This window comes from Triturus cristatus, chromosome 6 (genome assembly GCF_964204655.1).
Source record: "Triturus cristatus chromosome 6, aTriCri1.1, whole genome shotgun sequence".
Classification (NCBI taxonomy): domain Eukaryota; kingdom Metazoa; phylum Chordata; class Amphibia; order Caudata; family Salamandridae; genus Triturus; species Triturus cristatus.
The window spans coordinates 1637665526-1637681163 of NC_140589.1; the positions used below are offsets into that span (position 1 = coordinate 1637665526).

A 15638-nucleotide genomic window follows, 5' to 3' on the forward strand; every position below is an offset into this window, starting at 1 on the left:
AAGGGAAAAAAGTACCATTGGTCTCGGCAGAAGGCCACTCACTGCAGCTTCTGCCAACCATTGCCTCCGCCAGCACTGAGAATGACAGTCCTACTAACCATCACACTCCTACAAGTGTGGCAATTCAGACTATTCCAGAGACCCCCAAAGCTATAAGAATGGCTGGGGCAACAGATATTGGTAATTTGTAATGTATATTGACTTAATAAACAACCCTTGTACTGCTCATCTCTAAATTGGATAGACCATGTGGCAGACTGTCATAAGTGCTGGTGTTGACAATTAAGTGCCAGTGCCGAGCACCGGAAGCCACCGGCTCAAATTAAGCACTGCCTCAGGGACAGTTCATCAAGGCAGGTATTCTGATCCAAAAGCAAAACGCTGGCTTTATCCCTGTCAGGGAATAAGATATTAGGTCATTGTGAATGACTCCAAATAGAAAACTATGGAAATGACTCTGTTGCGGGTTTCCAGGGACCCCTGTGTTAAAAAACAGTAACAAAATTGTAGATTACAAAGGTTAAGGAGCTCCACCTGACAAATGCAAGATCTAGATTCTTAATGTATTTAATATACTCGCCATCAGTGTAAGTCAGTGACTCATCTTTGTCTCCACTCACATTTGACCTTTCAAACTATATCTCCAATCTAGTGTTTATGTTCCTCTTAAATACTCTAATCTACAAATGATGCAAATCTCAAGTTCTTCAGGTTTCATGAAGGAATTTAGCAAACATCACAGGCTATGAGCATTTAAAAACACATTTTATGTAGTTTGTTTGTTTGATATAAATTCTTCTTTATAAAGCAAGTATATACAATACATCTAACAAAAAAAGCAAAAAATACCCATGGCATGAAGATAAAATTATATTTTTATTCTCGGGATCTTACACATGAGAGGGTTTCTAAGTATTGCTTGTATATAATTCCTTGTTTGAAAAAACAATTTACAATTATTTTGGTGAGTCTTTATTGGGCACATTTATGCACGTTTTCACGAATTGTAAAGTCGTGCACCACTGCTTATATTGCAAACTGTTTATTAAGTAACTAATACATTGCAGAAAAAAGTAATAACATGGGATTTTAGCTGTTAAATGTTTGACTTGTTAAAGGCTTCATTCTAGGAAATGTATCCAGTCACTGGGCAGGGAATCAGAGTTATTCTTGTGCAAATGTTCTGAGATCCCACACTTTGATTTTCCTACACAGATACTTCAATACTTTTATTGAACAATTCTGGTAATTCAGTACTTCTTGTCCTCTTCGGCAGATGTGGTCATTCGCCTGTATACCGTTCGCGTGAGATGGCAGCCCGTGCCCTAGTTCCCTTTGTTATGGTCGATGATATACCAAAGACTGTGCTTTCTCTTCTTAATGGACTTCCAAACTGCACAGATCAATTTATACGGCAAAATCATATTCATGGAACACTTCTTCAGGTATGTTTTTTACATTTTTTTTATTTTGAAACAAAAATATTGAAGAAACTAAGATGATAGAGAATTGTAAATTCTCATGGATGCAATCTAATTCTAGAATCTCATTTTCTTGAAACGCCCTTTCCTGGTTCATAGTCATGTGGAAAACTTTTCTATAGCTTGACTTTATGCGGTGGAAAAGATGCTTGGTCCTGTCCTAAGTAAGCTGGTGTCATGTTTTTTAACACCAGGTGGAAACATTTCTTAAATAATCTTGTTTTTTAACAGATTATTAAACCAGAGCCCTCCCGCCACTGAAAGAAAGAAGAGACAGCCCTCTTTATTGGGAGACATATTTGATTTGACTCTGATGCTTTGGGCAGAGGCATGTTTGTGTCAAGCACATGGCGTTTGCAATTAAAACTAAAGAAATATTATTGGGAATCCATGTACTGAAAGTTGTATGACATTACAATGCTGCCAAATACCTTGCATGCCTTTACCACACATTTTTTACAGCACGTACCTTTACCACTCATATGCCTTTTACTACTCATATGCCTTTATCACGCAGGTAAGTATAATTAAGATATATATATATATATATATATATATATATTGATTGATGTGATCAAGGCCGCAGGTCGGCGGCCGAAACGCAAATAGAGAAGTTTGTTTGCATGTTTAGTAATGGCCGCCAATGTGGACTGAATCAAGTCCTATGTTGTTGTCTATGTTTGTAAATGGAGTATTTATGTCCACTGAGAAGTTGTTGCCTCTAGCAATTGACGAAGGCGATAGCTGAAACGCGTTTTGCTGTAAGCTGGTCCAATAAAGTAAAATTGGACAACTGTTCCCGTGAGTGCTGGTGCCTTTGTACCCGGAGCTTTGACTGAGTGCGGTGTCCGTCGCCGCAGAGAAAGCACCCGACCGCGAGTGAAGGGGCGTGACGGAGAAGTGAGCCGGATTGAATTCCTCTTCACCGCCGCAACGAACTTGCAACATTGTTTCACCACATGGAGAGCCCGCTACTGTAGCCGAGCAGAGGAAGACGTGAACCTCTTCGCGTTTGGACTCGTACTTGGCGGAAGGATCTCCGGAGCCGGTAGGAAATTGACATTCAATCGTTATAGCTATGTATTGAACTGCGGCAGGTCGATGGAACACACAGCAGATATCTTTTGAATTTAAAGAAGAGCTATGTTTAATGTAGAGGCGCGACGTGAAGTGGCCAATGAAATATTCAAAAAGAGAACTGATACTCGCTCAGGTGGGAGCGATGGTGACGGCGGACGGAATGGGACCCGCGGGTCCGATCCCCTGAAGGAACAGTTTGCGCGTTTAGAAAGACTCCACGAACGCGAAATACGGAAATGGTGGGAGGCCACCTCGCTGCAGCACTATATCGATGTGGAAAGAGTCCCTCGTGGTCTCAGAATCTACACTATTCCTGCCTATGAAAACCCGAACCCCAAATTGCTGGAGGAATGGGCAGAGCACACAGCTGCCTCCTCGAAGGGCATGTTACTGATATTGATCAAGTTCGCCTGGAGCGACAGGGACACCACGCTACAGGAGATTATAACATTGGAAGGGGAGATTGAAAAACAATGCGACAAGAGTAAATTGGAGGAGTTCAAGGAGGGTATGAAAAAACGCATTACAACCTATGAACTCAAAATCAGGCAAAGGAAACAAAGCAAGTTCGAACGCGACGAGCGCGATTATGAGCAGGGACGCGTCTTGACCTTTGCCAAAAGGTATGATTTACCGAGAAGACAATTACTCAGTCGCAAAGGCAAAACAACAACTGAGCAACGCGATACATCAGAATCAGAAGTTACTGATGCTGAGTTGAGTAGTGATGAGAGAGAAATAAGGCGTGCTGAAGAAGCAGTGGCGACAACTTTTCACGAGGAATTTCACATTATCCGGGAAACATGGGGCAGAGGTGGAAGAGGCAAACCTATGCCACAAAGGAAAAAAGCAGACGCAGAACAAGGAGGGGCGGCTGGAGCAAGCAGCAGCACCGCATCGGATCACCCGGAGCAGGAGAGGGGCGAGACGATAACATCAGAGTCTCTTACAGTGGTAAATCTAACACCAAGAATACTAACGGAGGTGGAATTAAAAGTTTTACAATATGGATTAAGTTTCTGCCCCTCAAGGAGGTCTGAATACACGCAAACCAAAATTGATTTGTTCCGATTTGCGCGGAAAATGAAACTCGCAAAATATTTTCAGGGCAAAAAATCTACAAAAGAGAAAGAAATACCATCTACCAGTGAAATGGAAAATCTTACAGCTGGTGATTTAGAAACGTTGGCAGTCATGGAAGATCTACAGCACGAGGGTGACCCCAGACAACTGATCGCAAAGAGAGGTGTGGATCAATCGGAGATTATTCAAATCAATCCAGGTAGCCCATTTAAACCAACGTCTAAATTTGTGCCGATGATGCCAGCTGACTCCATTGATATATTCACTGAGGCAGTGACACAGGATTTGATCAAATTAAGAGGAAGCAACATGAACAACAGAAGGAGGGGCAATATTACCGCGAAACAAAAACAGGCGATCAAGGATTTACAGAATGATAAATCCATTATCTGTAAACCATCCGACAAGGGGGGTAAGGTCGTCTTGATGACTTTTGACTACTATCAGAAAGAAGCACTGAACCAACTTAATGACACATCCAGTTATATGAAGATTACACGTAAAGAATTTGAAAGCAGTGCAACATCTTACAGGAATCTTCTGAATAGGTGGTACCATAAGGGGATGTTATCTAAAGAAGAATATGGCTTTTTGGAATGTAGACATCCGAAAATTCCAACATTTTACCACTTACCAAAGTTACATAAAGACCCTGTTAAGCCCCCCGGACGCCCAATTGTTTCCTCTTTGGGAAGTTTAACTGAGCACATGTCTCAGTACGTAGATTTCTTTTTTGTCTGAACCAGTCACTAAACTCACCTCCTACATCAAGGATACCAAGGATTTTTTGAAACGAGTACAAAATGTACACTGGGAAAATAACTTTGTAATGATGACCCTCGACATATCTAGTCTATACACAAGCATTAACCATGACCAAGGAATGCAGGCGATTCAACACTTCCTGAATGATCGGCCAATTAACTTGGCAGAACATAATACAATGATAATTGAATTTGTGAGATTCTGCCTGCACAATAACATTTTTCTGTTTCAGGATGTCTTGTTTAAACAAATACGTGGTACCGCGATGGGGACCTGCTTCGCCCCCAGCTACGCGAACTTGTTCATGGGCTGGTGGGAGGAGCAGGTGGCCTGGGCGGAGACCAATGCATGTTGGACTCAAAGAGTCATTTGTTGGACAAGATACATTGATGATTTGTTCATTGTTTTTAATGGAACTGAACAAATGGCAAATGATTATGTTGAAGTACTTAACAACAATGACCTTAACCTTAGGTTCACAGGGGATATCAGTAATAAATGTGTGAACTACTTGGACTTAGTGGTGTTCCCCATGGAAGGTAGACTGTGCACTCGTTTGCATAGAAAACCGACCGCGGGGAATTCTGTATTGCATGCCCGGAGTTGCCATTTTGAGAAGACCATAAGTAGTATACCCTATGGTGAACTCCTTAGGATTAAGCGGAATTGCTCCCTAGATAGTGACTATCAAGCAGCAGCGAGAGAAAGCATGAATAGGTTCAAGCAAAGAGGTTATCATCAGGACATCCTTAATGAGGCTGTCAGAAAAGCAGAAATGAAGTCTAGACTTGATTTGATTGAAAGTGAGGATCACATCACCAGACCAGCAAGTAAGATTGACAACAAATTCAGGATAATTATAGATTATTCTGAGGATGCTCAGGTTATCAGAAACATACTAAGAAGGAATTGGTATATCCTAAAAACGGATTCAATTTTAGGAAAAGACATACCTAAGGCACCACTATTGACATTTAGAAGAGCTAGAACACTACGTGATGACCTAGTACAAAGCCATTGTAACAAAGAGAGGATAACACCACCCTTTGGGAGAATAACTGGTTTTTATCCGTGCTTAAAATGCAGGGCTTGTAGAAACAGCAAGAAAACAACACATTACAAAGTCCCAGGTCTCAAGTCTCCCAGAAAGATCAATAAACTGATGAATTGCAATACCAGTTTCACAGTTTACTGCCTGGTTTGCCCCTGTGGTTTATATTACATAGGGAGCACCATTCACCCAACCAAGGTACGCATTTTGGAACATATGAGGGCTATTCACAATAAGGATGTGTCATATCCAGTGGCAAGACACTTTGAATCCCTTCAACAGAGCAATAGGGATTTATTAAGTTTTTTCTGCCTGGATCATGTGCCACTAAATGTTAGAGGGGGTGACAGACAGTTACAACTAAGGAAACTTGAATCCAGGTATATCATTGATGTACAGACCAAAATGCCACTTGGTCTGAATAGTGGGGAGGAGTTGGCTGTCCACCTGTAGTTTGAAGTATCTGTATATTGATCCTGATTATGCTGTATTATTATTATTTTTATTTTTATTGAAATTGTTTTTCAACATATGACAGAACAAAACCCATCCAGGGTGTGATGTTTTTGAAAGGCCCATCCAGGGCAGAATTGTATCGCAAATAGAGAAGTTTGTTTGCATGTTTAGTAATGGCCGCCAATGTGGACTGAATCAAGTCCTATGTTGTTGTCTATGTTTGTAAATGGAGTATTTATGTCCACTGAGAAGTTGTTACCTCTAGCAATTGACGAAGGCGATAGCTGAAACGCGTTTTGCTGTAAGCTGGTCCAATAAAGTAAAATTGGACAACTGTTCCCGTGAGTGCTGGTGCCTTTGTACCCGGAGCTTTGACTGAGTGCGGTGTCCGTCGCCGCAGAGAAAACACCCGACCGCGAGTGAAGGGGCGTGACGGAGAAGTGAGCCGGATATATATATATATATATATATATATATATATATATATATATATATATATATATATATATATATATATATATATATTGATTGATGTGATCAAGGCCGCAGGTCGGCGGCCGAAACGCGTTATGTGGACCATTTTTGGCATTGAATAAACTCTGGATTTTACACCTGCTACTGAGGTCTGTGCCCGTGTGTTCCTTGCTGGCTGCAGTTACTACGGGACTTTGTGCTGATATATATATATATATATATATATATATATATATATATATATATATATATATATATATATATATATATATATATAATTCACTGAAAAAACCATGGGTTTCACACACGTTATAGTTAGGAATTAGCATTTAAAAAACCTTGCAAATTCACTGAAAAAACCAAAGGTTTCACACATGTTATAGTTAGCTGGACATTTCACTCGTAAAAAAACAATGAAATTCCCCCGTTATAGTTAGTTCAGCTAACTATAACTCGCGCGCCTGCAATGCACTACTGATGACGTCACATATTACATCACTCATGACATGGTCACTGACATCACTCATGACATCACTGATGACATCTCAAATGACATCACTGATGACATCACTGATGACATCATCCTTGTGATAGAGTGGCAGACCTCCTCTTCCCCTAATATAACCTTTGATACACACATTCAAAAATAGAGACTAAAATTTTTAAAACAATGGACATACCAATACCAGTTACAAGAACCTCTTAAGTAATTCTAAGAACCACATACACATCCTATCATTCACCAACAGTCCTATACAGTCACTCATACATGCACTCACTCATCATATGTACTCATACACCTATACATCCTGTTACACAATGCCACTCATCCATAGAGTTACTCACACATACTCACTCATGCTAATAAAGAAACAAACATACATTTATTAGCTTATACAGTTATACACACACCACCACACTTACTTCTACGGAAACTTACACATACTTAGTCTTATAAACAATCACTTATAGAAACACATACTTATTCATACAGGAACTCTTTCAATCTCTCACTCTCACATATACTCACTTATATACACCAATAGTCACATATACTATTTTAATAGATATGTAGTTACTCATAAAGACACTATTGAGACAGTCATTCACTCACTAACACACCCATACACACACTCATCCACCCATACAGTCCTGCACACATGCTGTCTTCAACACATACAAAGAGTGAATCACTCATTCATGCACCTATGCACTACATAATACCCCCCACCGAACCATACAGACACTCAGACTGATACTCAAAAAAACAACTAATAACCTATATAGACACCCATGAAGCTACTCACCAACCCATGCAGCCACTTATACACAAAGTGAGAGACTGATACAGATATTTTCATATTTAAACATTACTCAGTAAGCCATGTATTCACTATGATACACTTAATCAGTCAGTTACACAATAAATTTTTCAAAAACAAAGCATCCATTTAGACACTTATATACCCATTTATTCTTTCATTGACCTTGAGATATACATATATAAAACATATTTAATTTTCAGAAAAACACACATTCACTGGATGATGTCATCAGTGATGTCATCAGTGATGTCATTTGAGATGTCATCAGTGATGTCATGAGTGATGTCAGTGACCATGTCATGAGTGATGTAATATGTGACGTCATCAGTAGTGCATTGCGGGCGCGCGAGTTATAGTTAGCTGAACTAACTATAACGGGGGAATTTCATTGGTTTTTTACGAGTGAAATGTCCAGCTAACTATAACATGTGTGAAACCTTTGGTTTTTTCAGCGAATTTGCAAGGTTTTTAAATGCTAATTCCTAACTATAACGTGTGTGAAACCCATGGTTTTTTCAGTGAATTTGCAAGGTTTTTTAAATGCTAATTCCTAACTATAACGTGTGTGAAACCCATGGTTTTTTCAGTGAATTTGCAAGGTTTTTTAAATGCTAATTCTTTTTTTTTTTCAATTTTTTTAACATATTTTTATTTTAATTTTCTATCCTTTTTTAAAGACTATGGTTACATTTTAAAAATTCTACAATATATTTTTTTTTTCCATTTTTTTAAACTAAACAGGTAAGATTTATTAGTATAACATAGTGGTTTTTTTTCCCCTTTTTTTTTTTTTATTATGTTTTTTAACGTGCGCGTACGGTAAGCGCACGTCTTGCTTTCATTACATTAGATTTCTACGCTGTTTGCGTTCATTCACGCAATTTGCGTAGACCTACGTCACGCGCGCGCAGCGCGTAACGCGTACGCTGCACGCGCATGTTACGCGGAAGTGAAGGGGCGTATCTGTTTTGCGCATGCTCGCGTGCGCGTGTCTTTTTTACGCGCATGCGTACTTTTACCGTAAGCGCTCCGTAAGCGTAACGTACGCGCACGGTGGGTCATGTGATCATGAAACACAACTTTTGATTGGTTGAAACTACTTTCAGTTCTAGAACTCTCCTACACCACACCCATTCCCCTCATTTCTGCTTGTGATCCCTTAGGAGAAGGAGCTGAGTTGTCTTTGTGATACGATGGCAGAACAGCAGAACTCTTCTGAGAGTGAGGCTAGCAGCACTACCTTGAGGCAGAGAAGGAGGAAACAAAAGAGCTCTTTCATATGGGAGTATTTTTCTTTTCCAGAGGACAAGAAAAAGGTAAATGCACCCTTAGTGACTTGTAAGCTTTGTGGCCGTGTACTTTCAAGAGGGAATCCCAACAAGAAGTATTCCTTCGGGAATCACACCATGTTGAGACACCTTCAAGATGTACACGGTAGGACACATGCTCGACATACTGAAGGTAACCCTTCAGTAAGTCAACCAAGCACATCCACAGCAGCTCAGCCTGGTCCATCATCTGCAGGGCCGAGTCCATCTTCGGTAGGTCAGCTGAGCCCTTCATCTGTGGGGGGAGCATCTCCTTTTTCTAGTCCTCTGGAAACCAACCATCGGTTTGCGAGGGTTTTAATTCGGTGTGCCACTTGTCATGATCTAATTTGTCATAGGGAGACCAGTGTTGCCCTAGTGAACAATTTAATAGATCAGCACATTTGTCGTACCGACTAATATTCCCATTCTTTCTTTCCTCTGTCCCTGCATGAACACAACGGCTCTTTTAAGAGCCAACCTTACCTTTTAACTTTTTTTTATATTTTTTTTAAATAAAACTTTTGTATTTTTTTTTTACCGTACACGTAATTTTTTTTTTTTTTTTTTTTTTAAACTAAAAATCAATTATCACATTACAAGGTCCTTGAGAGACTACAATGAAAAACTGAAAATGTGATTGTGGAGAAGTGGAAAAAAGGGACCATGAAATTTTTGACTTACCATACCCACTCAAAAAATTATTTATTAATTTAAATTTAATTTTAATTGCTTTAAAAATGGTTCAAGTTTTCGAAAATTTTCTATCTCAATCTGAAAAAAAAGAAAAAAGTATTAATATTTAATAAAACATTTTATAATACAGTACACATAGTTACATATTTTCCCCAAAAAATTTTTGCCTTTTTTTTGCTGTTTTCAGAATATATTGCATTTCACTATAAATTATGAAAGCAATTGCATTCATCATTTAACAGCGGGCAAAAAAAAAATAACAATCTCAAAGATTGTTTTAAAAAAGCCCAGAATCTCTTTTAACTTAAACATAACATTATAGAAATGCATAATATTCCTAAAAAATATCATCTAATATCAATACTTATTTCTTTAAAATACCGTCTGACATTTTTGTTTCAGAAGTATAATCACAAAAATGTATCTCAAATAACTCCACAATACATCTGGTTCCATTTCCTTTAGGCCAAATAGTAATTTTAAAATTCTTTTTTGATTAAATTTCCAATGTTAATCCAATAAAATTCTAAAGTTTAAATTGTACAGATCTCACCGATTCTCTGTAACATTTTGGTTTCCGAAAGATTAATTAATAATTAAATAAGTCCACAATACAATTGTTTACCTTTCCTCATGGCCAAATAGTAATTTTAAAAATCTTTTTTGAATAAATTTCCAATGGCAATCCAATAACATTCCAAAATTTAAATTGTGCAGATGTTACCGATTTTGTCTAAATTTTTGGTTTTCCAAAGTTTCATTAAAAATTTAAAAAGTCCACATTACAATTGGTTACCTTTCCATTAGGCCAAATGATAATTTGTAAAATCATTTTTATTGAAAATTCCAATGGCAATCCAATAAAATGGTAAAATTGTTTTGTACAGATCTTGCCAAGTCTCTCTAAAATTTAGGTTTCAGGAAGATTAGATAGGAATTTGCTAAATCAAAAGGCAAACGTTGCTTGAAAATCAATTGGGAATCATTACACAGTGTCCAGCCTTTTTCACATTTAAGATAAACTGTGTAATGTCCAGAAGTAACAGTAGGTCCTTCATGGAAAATTATTGCAACTGTTACAAAAGTTTTTCCTGAAATTGATAATTGCTGTCCTGTAAACTTCTTTATTAAAGTATCCAATTTTGAACCATCAGCTTTACATCGTTGCATCATTAAAATTACATACTGTCCGTATTCCTTTAAAATTAACGTTGAAAACATTTCAGATTGACACTCACCGCATTCCATGCTATGATTAGCATCTTTAACTAATTTAGCAAAAGTGACTGTTTTACTTTCTGGCAATGTTAAATAAATAAATCTTTCAAAATCAACATTAGAGCCACATGTATTGTAACAGTTTTCACAACTATGTTCCCATTTATAAGAGACACCAAACATATTTTCAATGGGAACCCCTTCTTCTTCCAGTACCTGAAGAAAAAACATCAAGAATTCCTGTGCGTCTTGCTGTACATTTTGAGAAAACTGTGTTCGTCCTGAACATACATCTAAAAGTTTTCTAATTTCAGTAGCACTTTCTATTTGAGTTTTATCATTACTCAGCTTTTGAAAAAGGAGACTCAACTCAGAACAGAATCTTTTTCTCTAATTTACTATTATCTGCTCTTGCACACTTTCCAGATAAAATGCAACATTCAGCACTACATTAGCGTAGCAGTTGACACCAGAGCTATTTTCAAAATGACATCCTACAACCTCTTCTTCATTTTCCTTTTTCTTTTTGCTTGCAATTACATCACTCCTCTTTTTTTTCCTCCTCTCTACATCTTCATTACAGATATTCTCATTTCTCCTTTTACGAGAAACTACACGTTTCTCCAACACAGGATACTGACCTAAATGAGGAGCATAGGTTCTTCTTAATCTATTATACTCCTTTACACGATTTGTATCAGCACTAACTTTTGAGTCATCAAAGTCTATCATGAATAAACCAGATAATGTTTTCACTCGTGACAAAGCTACATAAGCCATACCTTCTTTGAACACAGTTGAACCAATGTTCACAAAAGCACAATCTACAGTCAATCCTTGAGACTTGTGAATAGTTACAGCATATGCTAGAGAAAACGGAAACTGCTTCCTACGTACATATAAGTCTTTCACAAGCATGAAACGAACTGAACAATGACAAATGTCTTTAACTTCTTCTATCTGATCAAATTTTATTTTTAAACATTCAATTCCATCTTTTTTCTGATAATTAATAAAACCCACAACTCTTCCCATAGCTCCATTAACTAAACCTTTTTCAACATCCAAATTTCTCCTTAAAAATACTCTACAGTTCATGCAAACATATAGATTTTTTTCTAATCCAGCTGTTTTGGAAATGTTCTTCTCTAGTGAATCCAATTTATTTTTCAGTGTGCCTGTTAATGTGATAGTAATTCTTCCATCCTCAATTTTGTCCACTGCTTCCAATTTCCTGATATCTTCCTTTTCCAATTTTAAAAGCTCCTCATTGAATATTGAGCATTCACGTAGAGTTGGCATTAAGCAGATGACACTTTTCTTTTCTGCAATGTTCTTGTATATCTTCTCTGCAACTATTTCTTCCTTTGGAAATAAATTATGTAGCAGCCGACTCTGTAATGCTTTTTTGCCAACTTCTGTGAGTAGTCCAATCCTGATATCTTTCAGAATACTTCCATATTCTTCATCGTTTGCTTGCCTCATATTAGTAGTAAGTTCCGTGTACTCAAAGAAGGACCAAATATTTGCATTACCGATGCTTCCCAATGACTTCTTTGTGTCTTCATGTGTCACAGTATTAAACACTGGTTGTCCTTTAACTGGAGTAAGTTGTAGAAGATCCCTAAAAACTATGACATGTTTTCCATCAAATAACACGTCATAGTCTGTCCTTAGAATTTGCTGCATTCTTAAATGCACAAAGGCAAGCATTAAGTTTGATACCATGCTCACCTCATCAATAATGAGAACTTGCATCTTCTTCAATACTCTTGAAACTTCCAAGCATGCTTCTCCAGTTAGCTTGTTGTATTGTATTTTGTTCTCATGCTCCACTGGTAACATTAGCAAATGATGTAAGGTGATTCCTTTTATGTTATATGCTGCTAACCCAGTTGGAGCAGTAACCACACAAGACAAAGTAGAATCCGTTTTTTGCTGTAGGTAGCTTCTGATGACTTTTATTAGGAAACGTTTTCCAGTTCCAGCTTGTCCGCTTACATACATCCTGATTGGATGAAATGATGTGCATGAGCACTCTTTTTTTCATGTAGAAATCCGTGATCAATTTTGTTTCTGATCTCTTCATAAATTTGTTGCTGCTCTTCATTCAGTTGTCTTTCCAAATTTTGTAAGTCTATAAATTCTTCTTGAGCTTTATTCATAGCCGTTTCCACTTCATTCATGGCTATTGATGCTTCATTTTCAACGATTGGTTGTCCTAGGGGATCTTGACTGAGTGTTCCTGAACTTTGGCTGTCTTGAGAACTGTCTCTGGCTACTTCTGCTGCAATTGTAGTTTCCTGTTCAATTTCTTCATTTAACATTTGCAGATAAGTTGTGAATTTACTGCATTGTATGCTGTCTTTGCAAGCATTAAATGAATCTTCATAGCTTTGAAATTCTCCCAGTAGTTCATCCTCTGTACGCCATGGTTTAAACAGCTGTAAAAGAGCCAAGTAGTAAAATTCCTTTTTGTCAGTAGTGTCGCAACTCAGCTTCCTGTGATTTATCAAACTTCCTTTTGTTTGCTTCACCAAACATCCTTCCTCACCAATGACTTTATATTTTCCATTGTTGATGTCTTCTGCGGCTTTCCGTGAATAAATGTAGTTCTGCAGCACTTCATAGAGACACATGTTCTCCAGATGATGACTTCTCTTGGGATAATATGTGTCCAACATGTTTGATTTCAAAATATCTGTACTTTCTGGGTCATTCTCGGCCAAATATTCAATTTCTCCAACAGATTTCAGTACCCGATTTCTCATTGCTGCAAGGCCTAAACTTGCCCAAATTATTCTTCTTGATTTCGAGTAGAAGATAACCTATCTGAACATTCGTAGGATCCAATTTCTCGATGCAATAACATCTTTAAACTGAAACTGTACAGCTTCTTACTGACAGTCTTCTCATGAGAAATCTCTTCCCACATTTCTTTCAATTCAGTTTTTTCAGATTTAGTAATGTAAGACGTTACATATCGAGCAACAGCAATGGAATTGTCAGCTACATACTGTATATCCATGTTAGCATTCCACATGGATAAAATGACTGGGTTGTAGTCATTTATATTTTTTGATTCTTCTTTTCTTTTTAGGTTGTAGGTATTCTTAGGTGATTTTCTTGTGATAGTATGTCTCACAGATGACATAAAACTGTTTACTCTTCCATTTGAAAGAACAGGTCTAGGAAATCCAAATCGACATTTAGTGTAGTATTTATCTTTGCTCTTGTATTTCCGTCGACAGTATTTTCCACACCGATGACTTTGGAAACGTAAAGCTTGCTCCTTTAACTCTTTCTCTTCTGTGCTTTTTGGTATAGCACATGTTGCATATTCTTCAATGTAAGATAACACTGCTTCATCAGTATCTGTTCCAAACTTTGGGGCATCCTTGATCCACAACAGCATATGAATATGAGGAGCACCTCTTGCCTGGTACTCTTTTCTCCAAAAGAAATCCACTACTTCTCCTAGAGGTGGATTTTTTTTATTGCAGATGAAGGACATCATAGCCTCAAATCTATGATTGAAATATCTGCAAACATTAACCGGATCCAATGAGCACAGTTCTCCTGCTGTCTTGTATTCGATGTTTTTAATGTTTGAATTTGCCTCTCGTAGAAAATCCAGTAAATCATCCCAAGCGTACTCAGCACAGCTTAGGGTAAGGAACCATGTTGGTGTTCCTAAATTTCGTAACATACATTTTAATTCACCATGGCGTCGGTACCAATATTCATTTGTCCCACGCTGACAAGCCATCAGATTGATCAGTTGTGTTTCCAAATGATCAACTCGGTGCTGCACTTTCTCCATAAAATCCTTAGCAGACACATTTTGTAAATGTACTCCACTTTTTAAAATGTGATTTACTGCATAAGATAGTGCAGACAAGTCACTTTCAAATAAAATATGGAACAAATAAGGAATACTTTGTCAAAATCTGGGATATTCTGCATATAGTCTTGTAGTCCGATACTCAGAAGCTGGAATCTGTTCTGGACGTTCATCGTATCGTCCTCCTTTTCCTTTAGGAAACAGCTGGGGAAAACATCGAGCTTCCAAGCTCTCCTCCCATACACTCACGGGAGTTCCTTTTGCTTTCTTCATCTGAAACAGATCAATATTGTCTCCCATAACTTCTTTTGAATGAAGAGGATGTATGCTAAAATGTTCATAAATTTCTTCTTCCTTTGACTTGTCCACTTTTTCAATTTGTCCAGTTGGTGTTTCTGTGTCTTCTTGTAAATCTTCTTCTTCTTCTTCTATATAAATTGATTCATACCATTTGTTATTCCTTTTCAAATACAAATTTGCTCTTTGTACTTTCCGTACATCTACCAGCTCCTGCCAAATCTTCTTATTCTTTGTAGGTACACCATTAACCAGAATAACTAATGGTTCAGTTTCCAAAGTATCTGCATCAATAGTTTCCATATTTTTTTTCAAATCCAAGGGCAAATACACCACTCTACCTTTTAAACCTCTCAGTAAATCTGAAGGAGGTAATTTACCAGTTTTGGGCTCCATACGTACTATGGTCTGGAACGGATGAACACATTGAATAAGTATAGACTCATATGTATTTAATTCAGAAAGTTCGGCAGGAATAACATCCAATTCTAAATTATTATGTACAGCTCTGGTTGGCATTCTATTTTCCTCTAACTTGTTGTAACAGTATTTACAAATACG

General features: G+C 37.6%; 1 protein-coding gene across 6 annotated transcripts in view; it reads left to right on the forward strand.

Moving 5' to 3' along the window:
* THADA (THADA armadillo repeat containing) overlaps positions 1-15638 on the forward strand; it is a 1526823-nt gene that overhangs the window by 977391 nt on the left and 533794 nt on the right. For all 6 annotated transcript variants that reach the window (XM_085612787.1, XM_085612792.1, XM_085612789.1 and 3 more), the window contains one exon: positions 1277-1445. In XM_085612787.1, coding sequence (XP_085468913.1) covers positions 1277-1445 — 169 coding nt within the window. The remainder of the gene's footprint in view (positions 1-1276; positions 1446-15638) is intronic.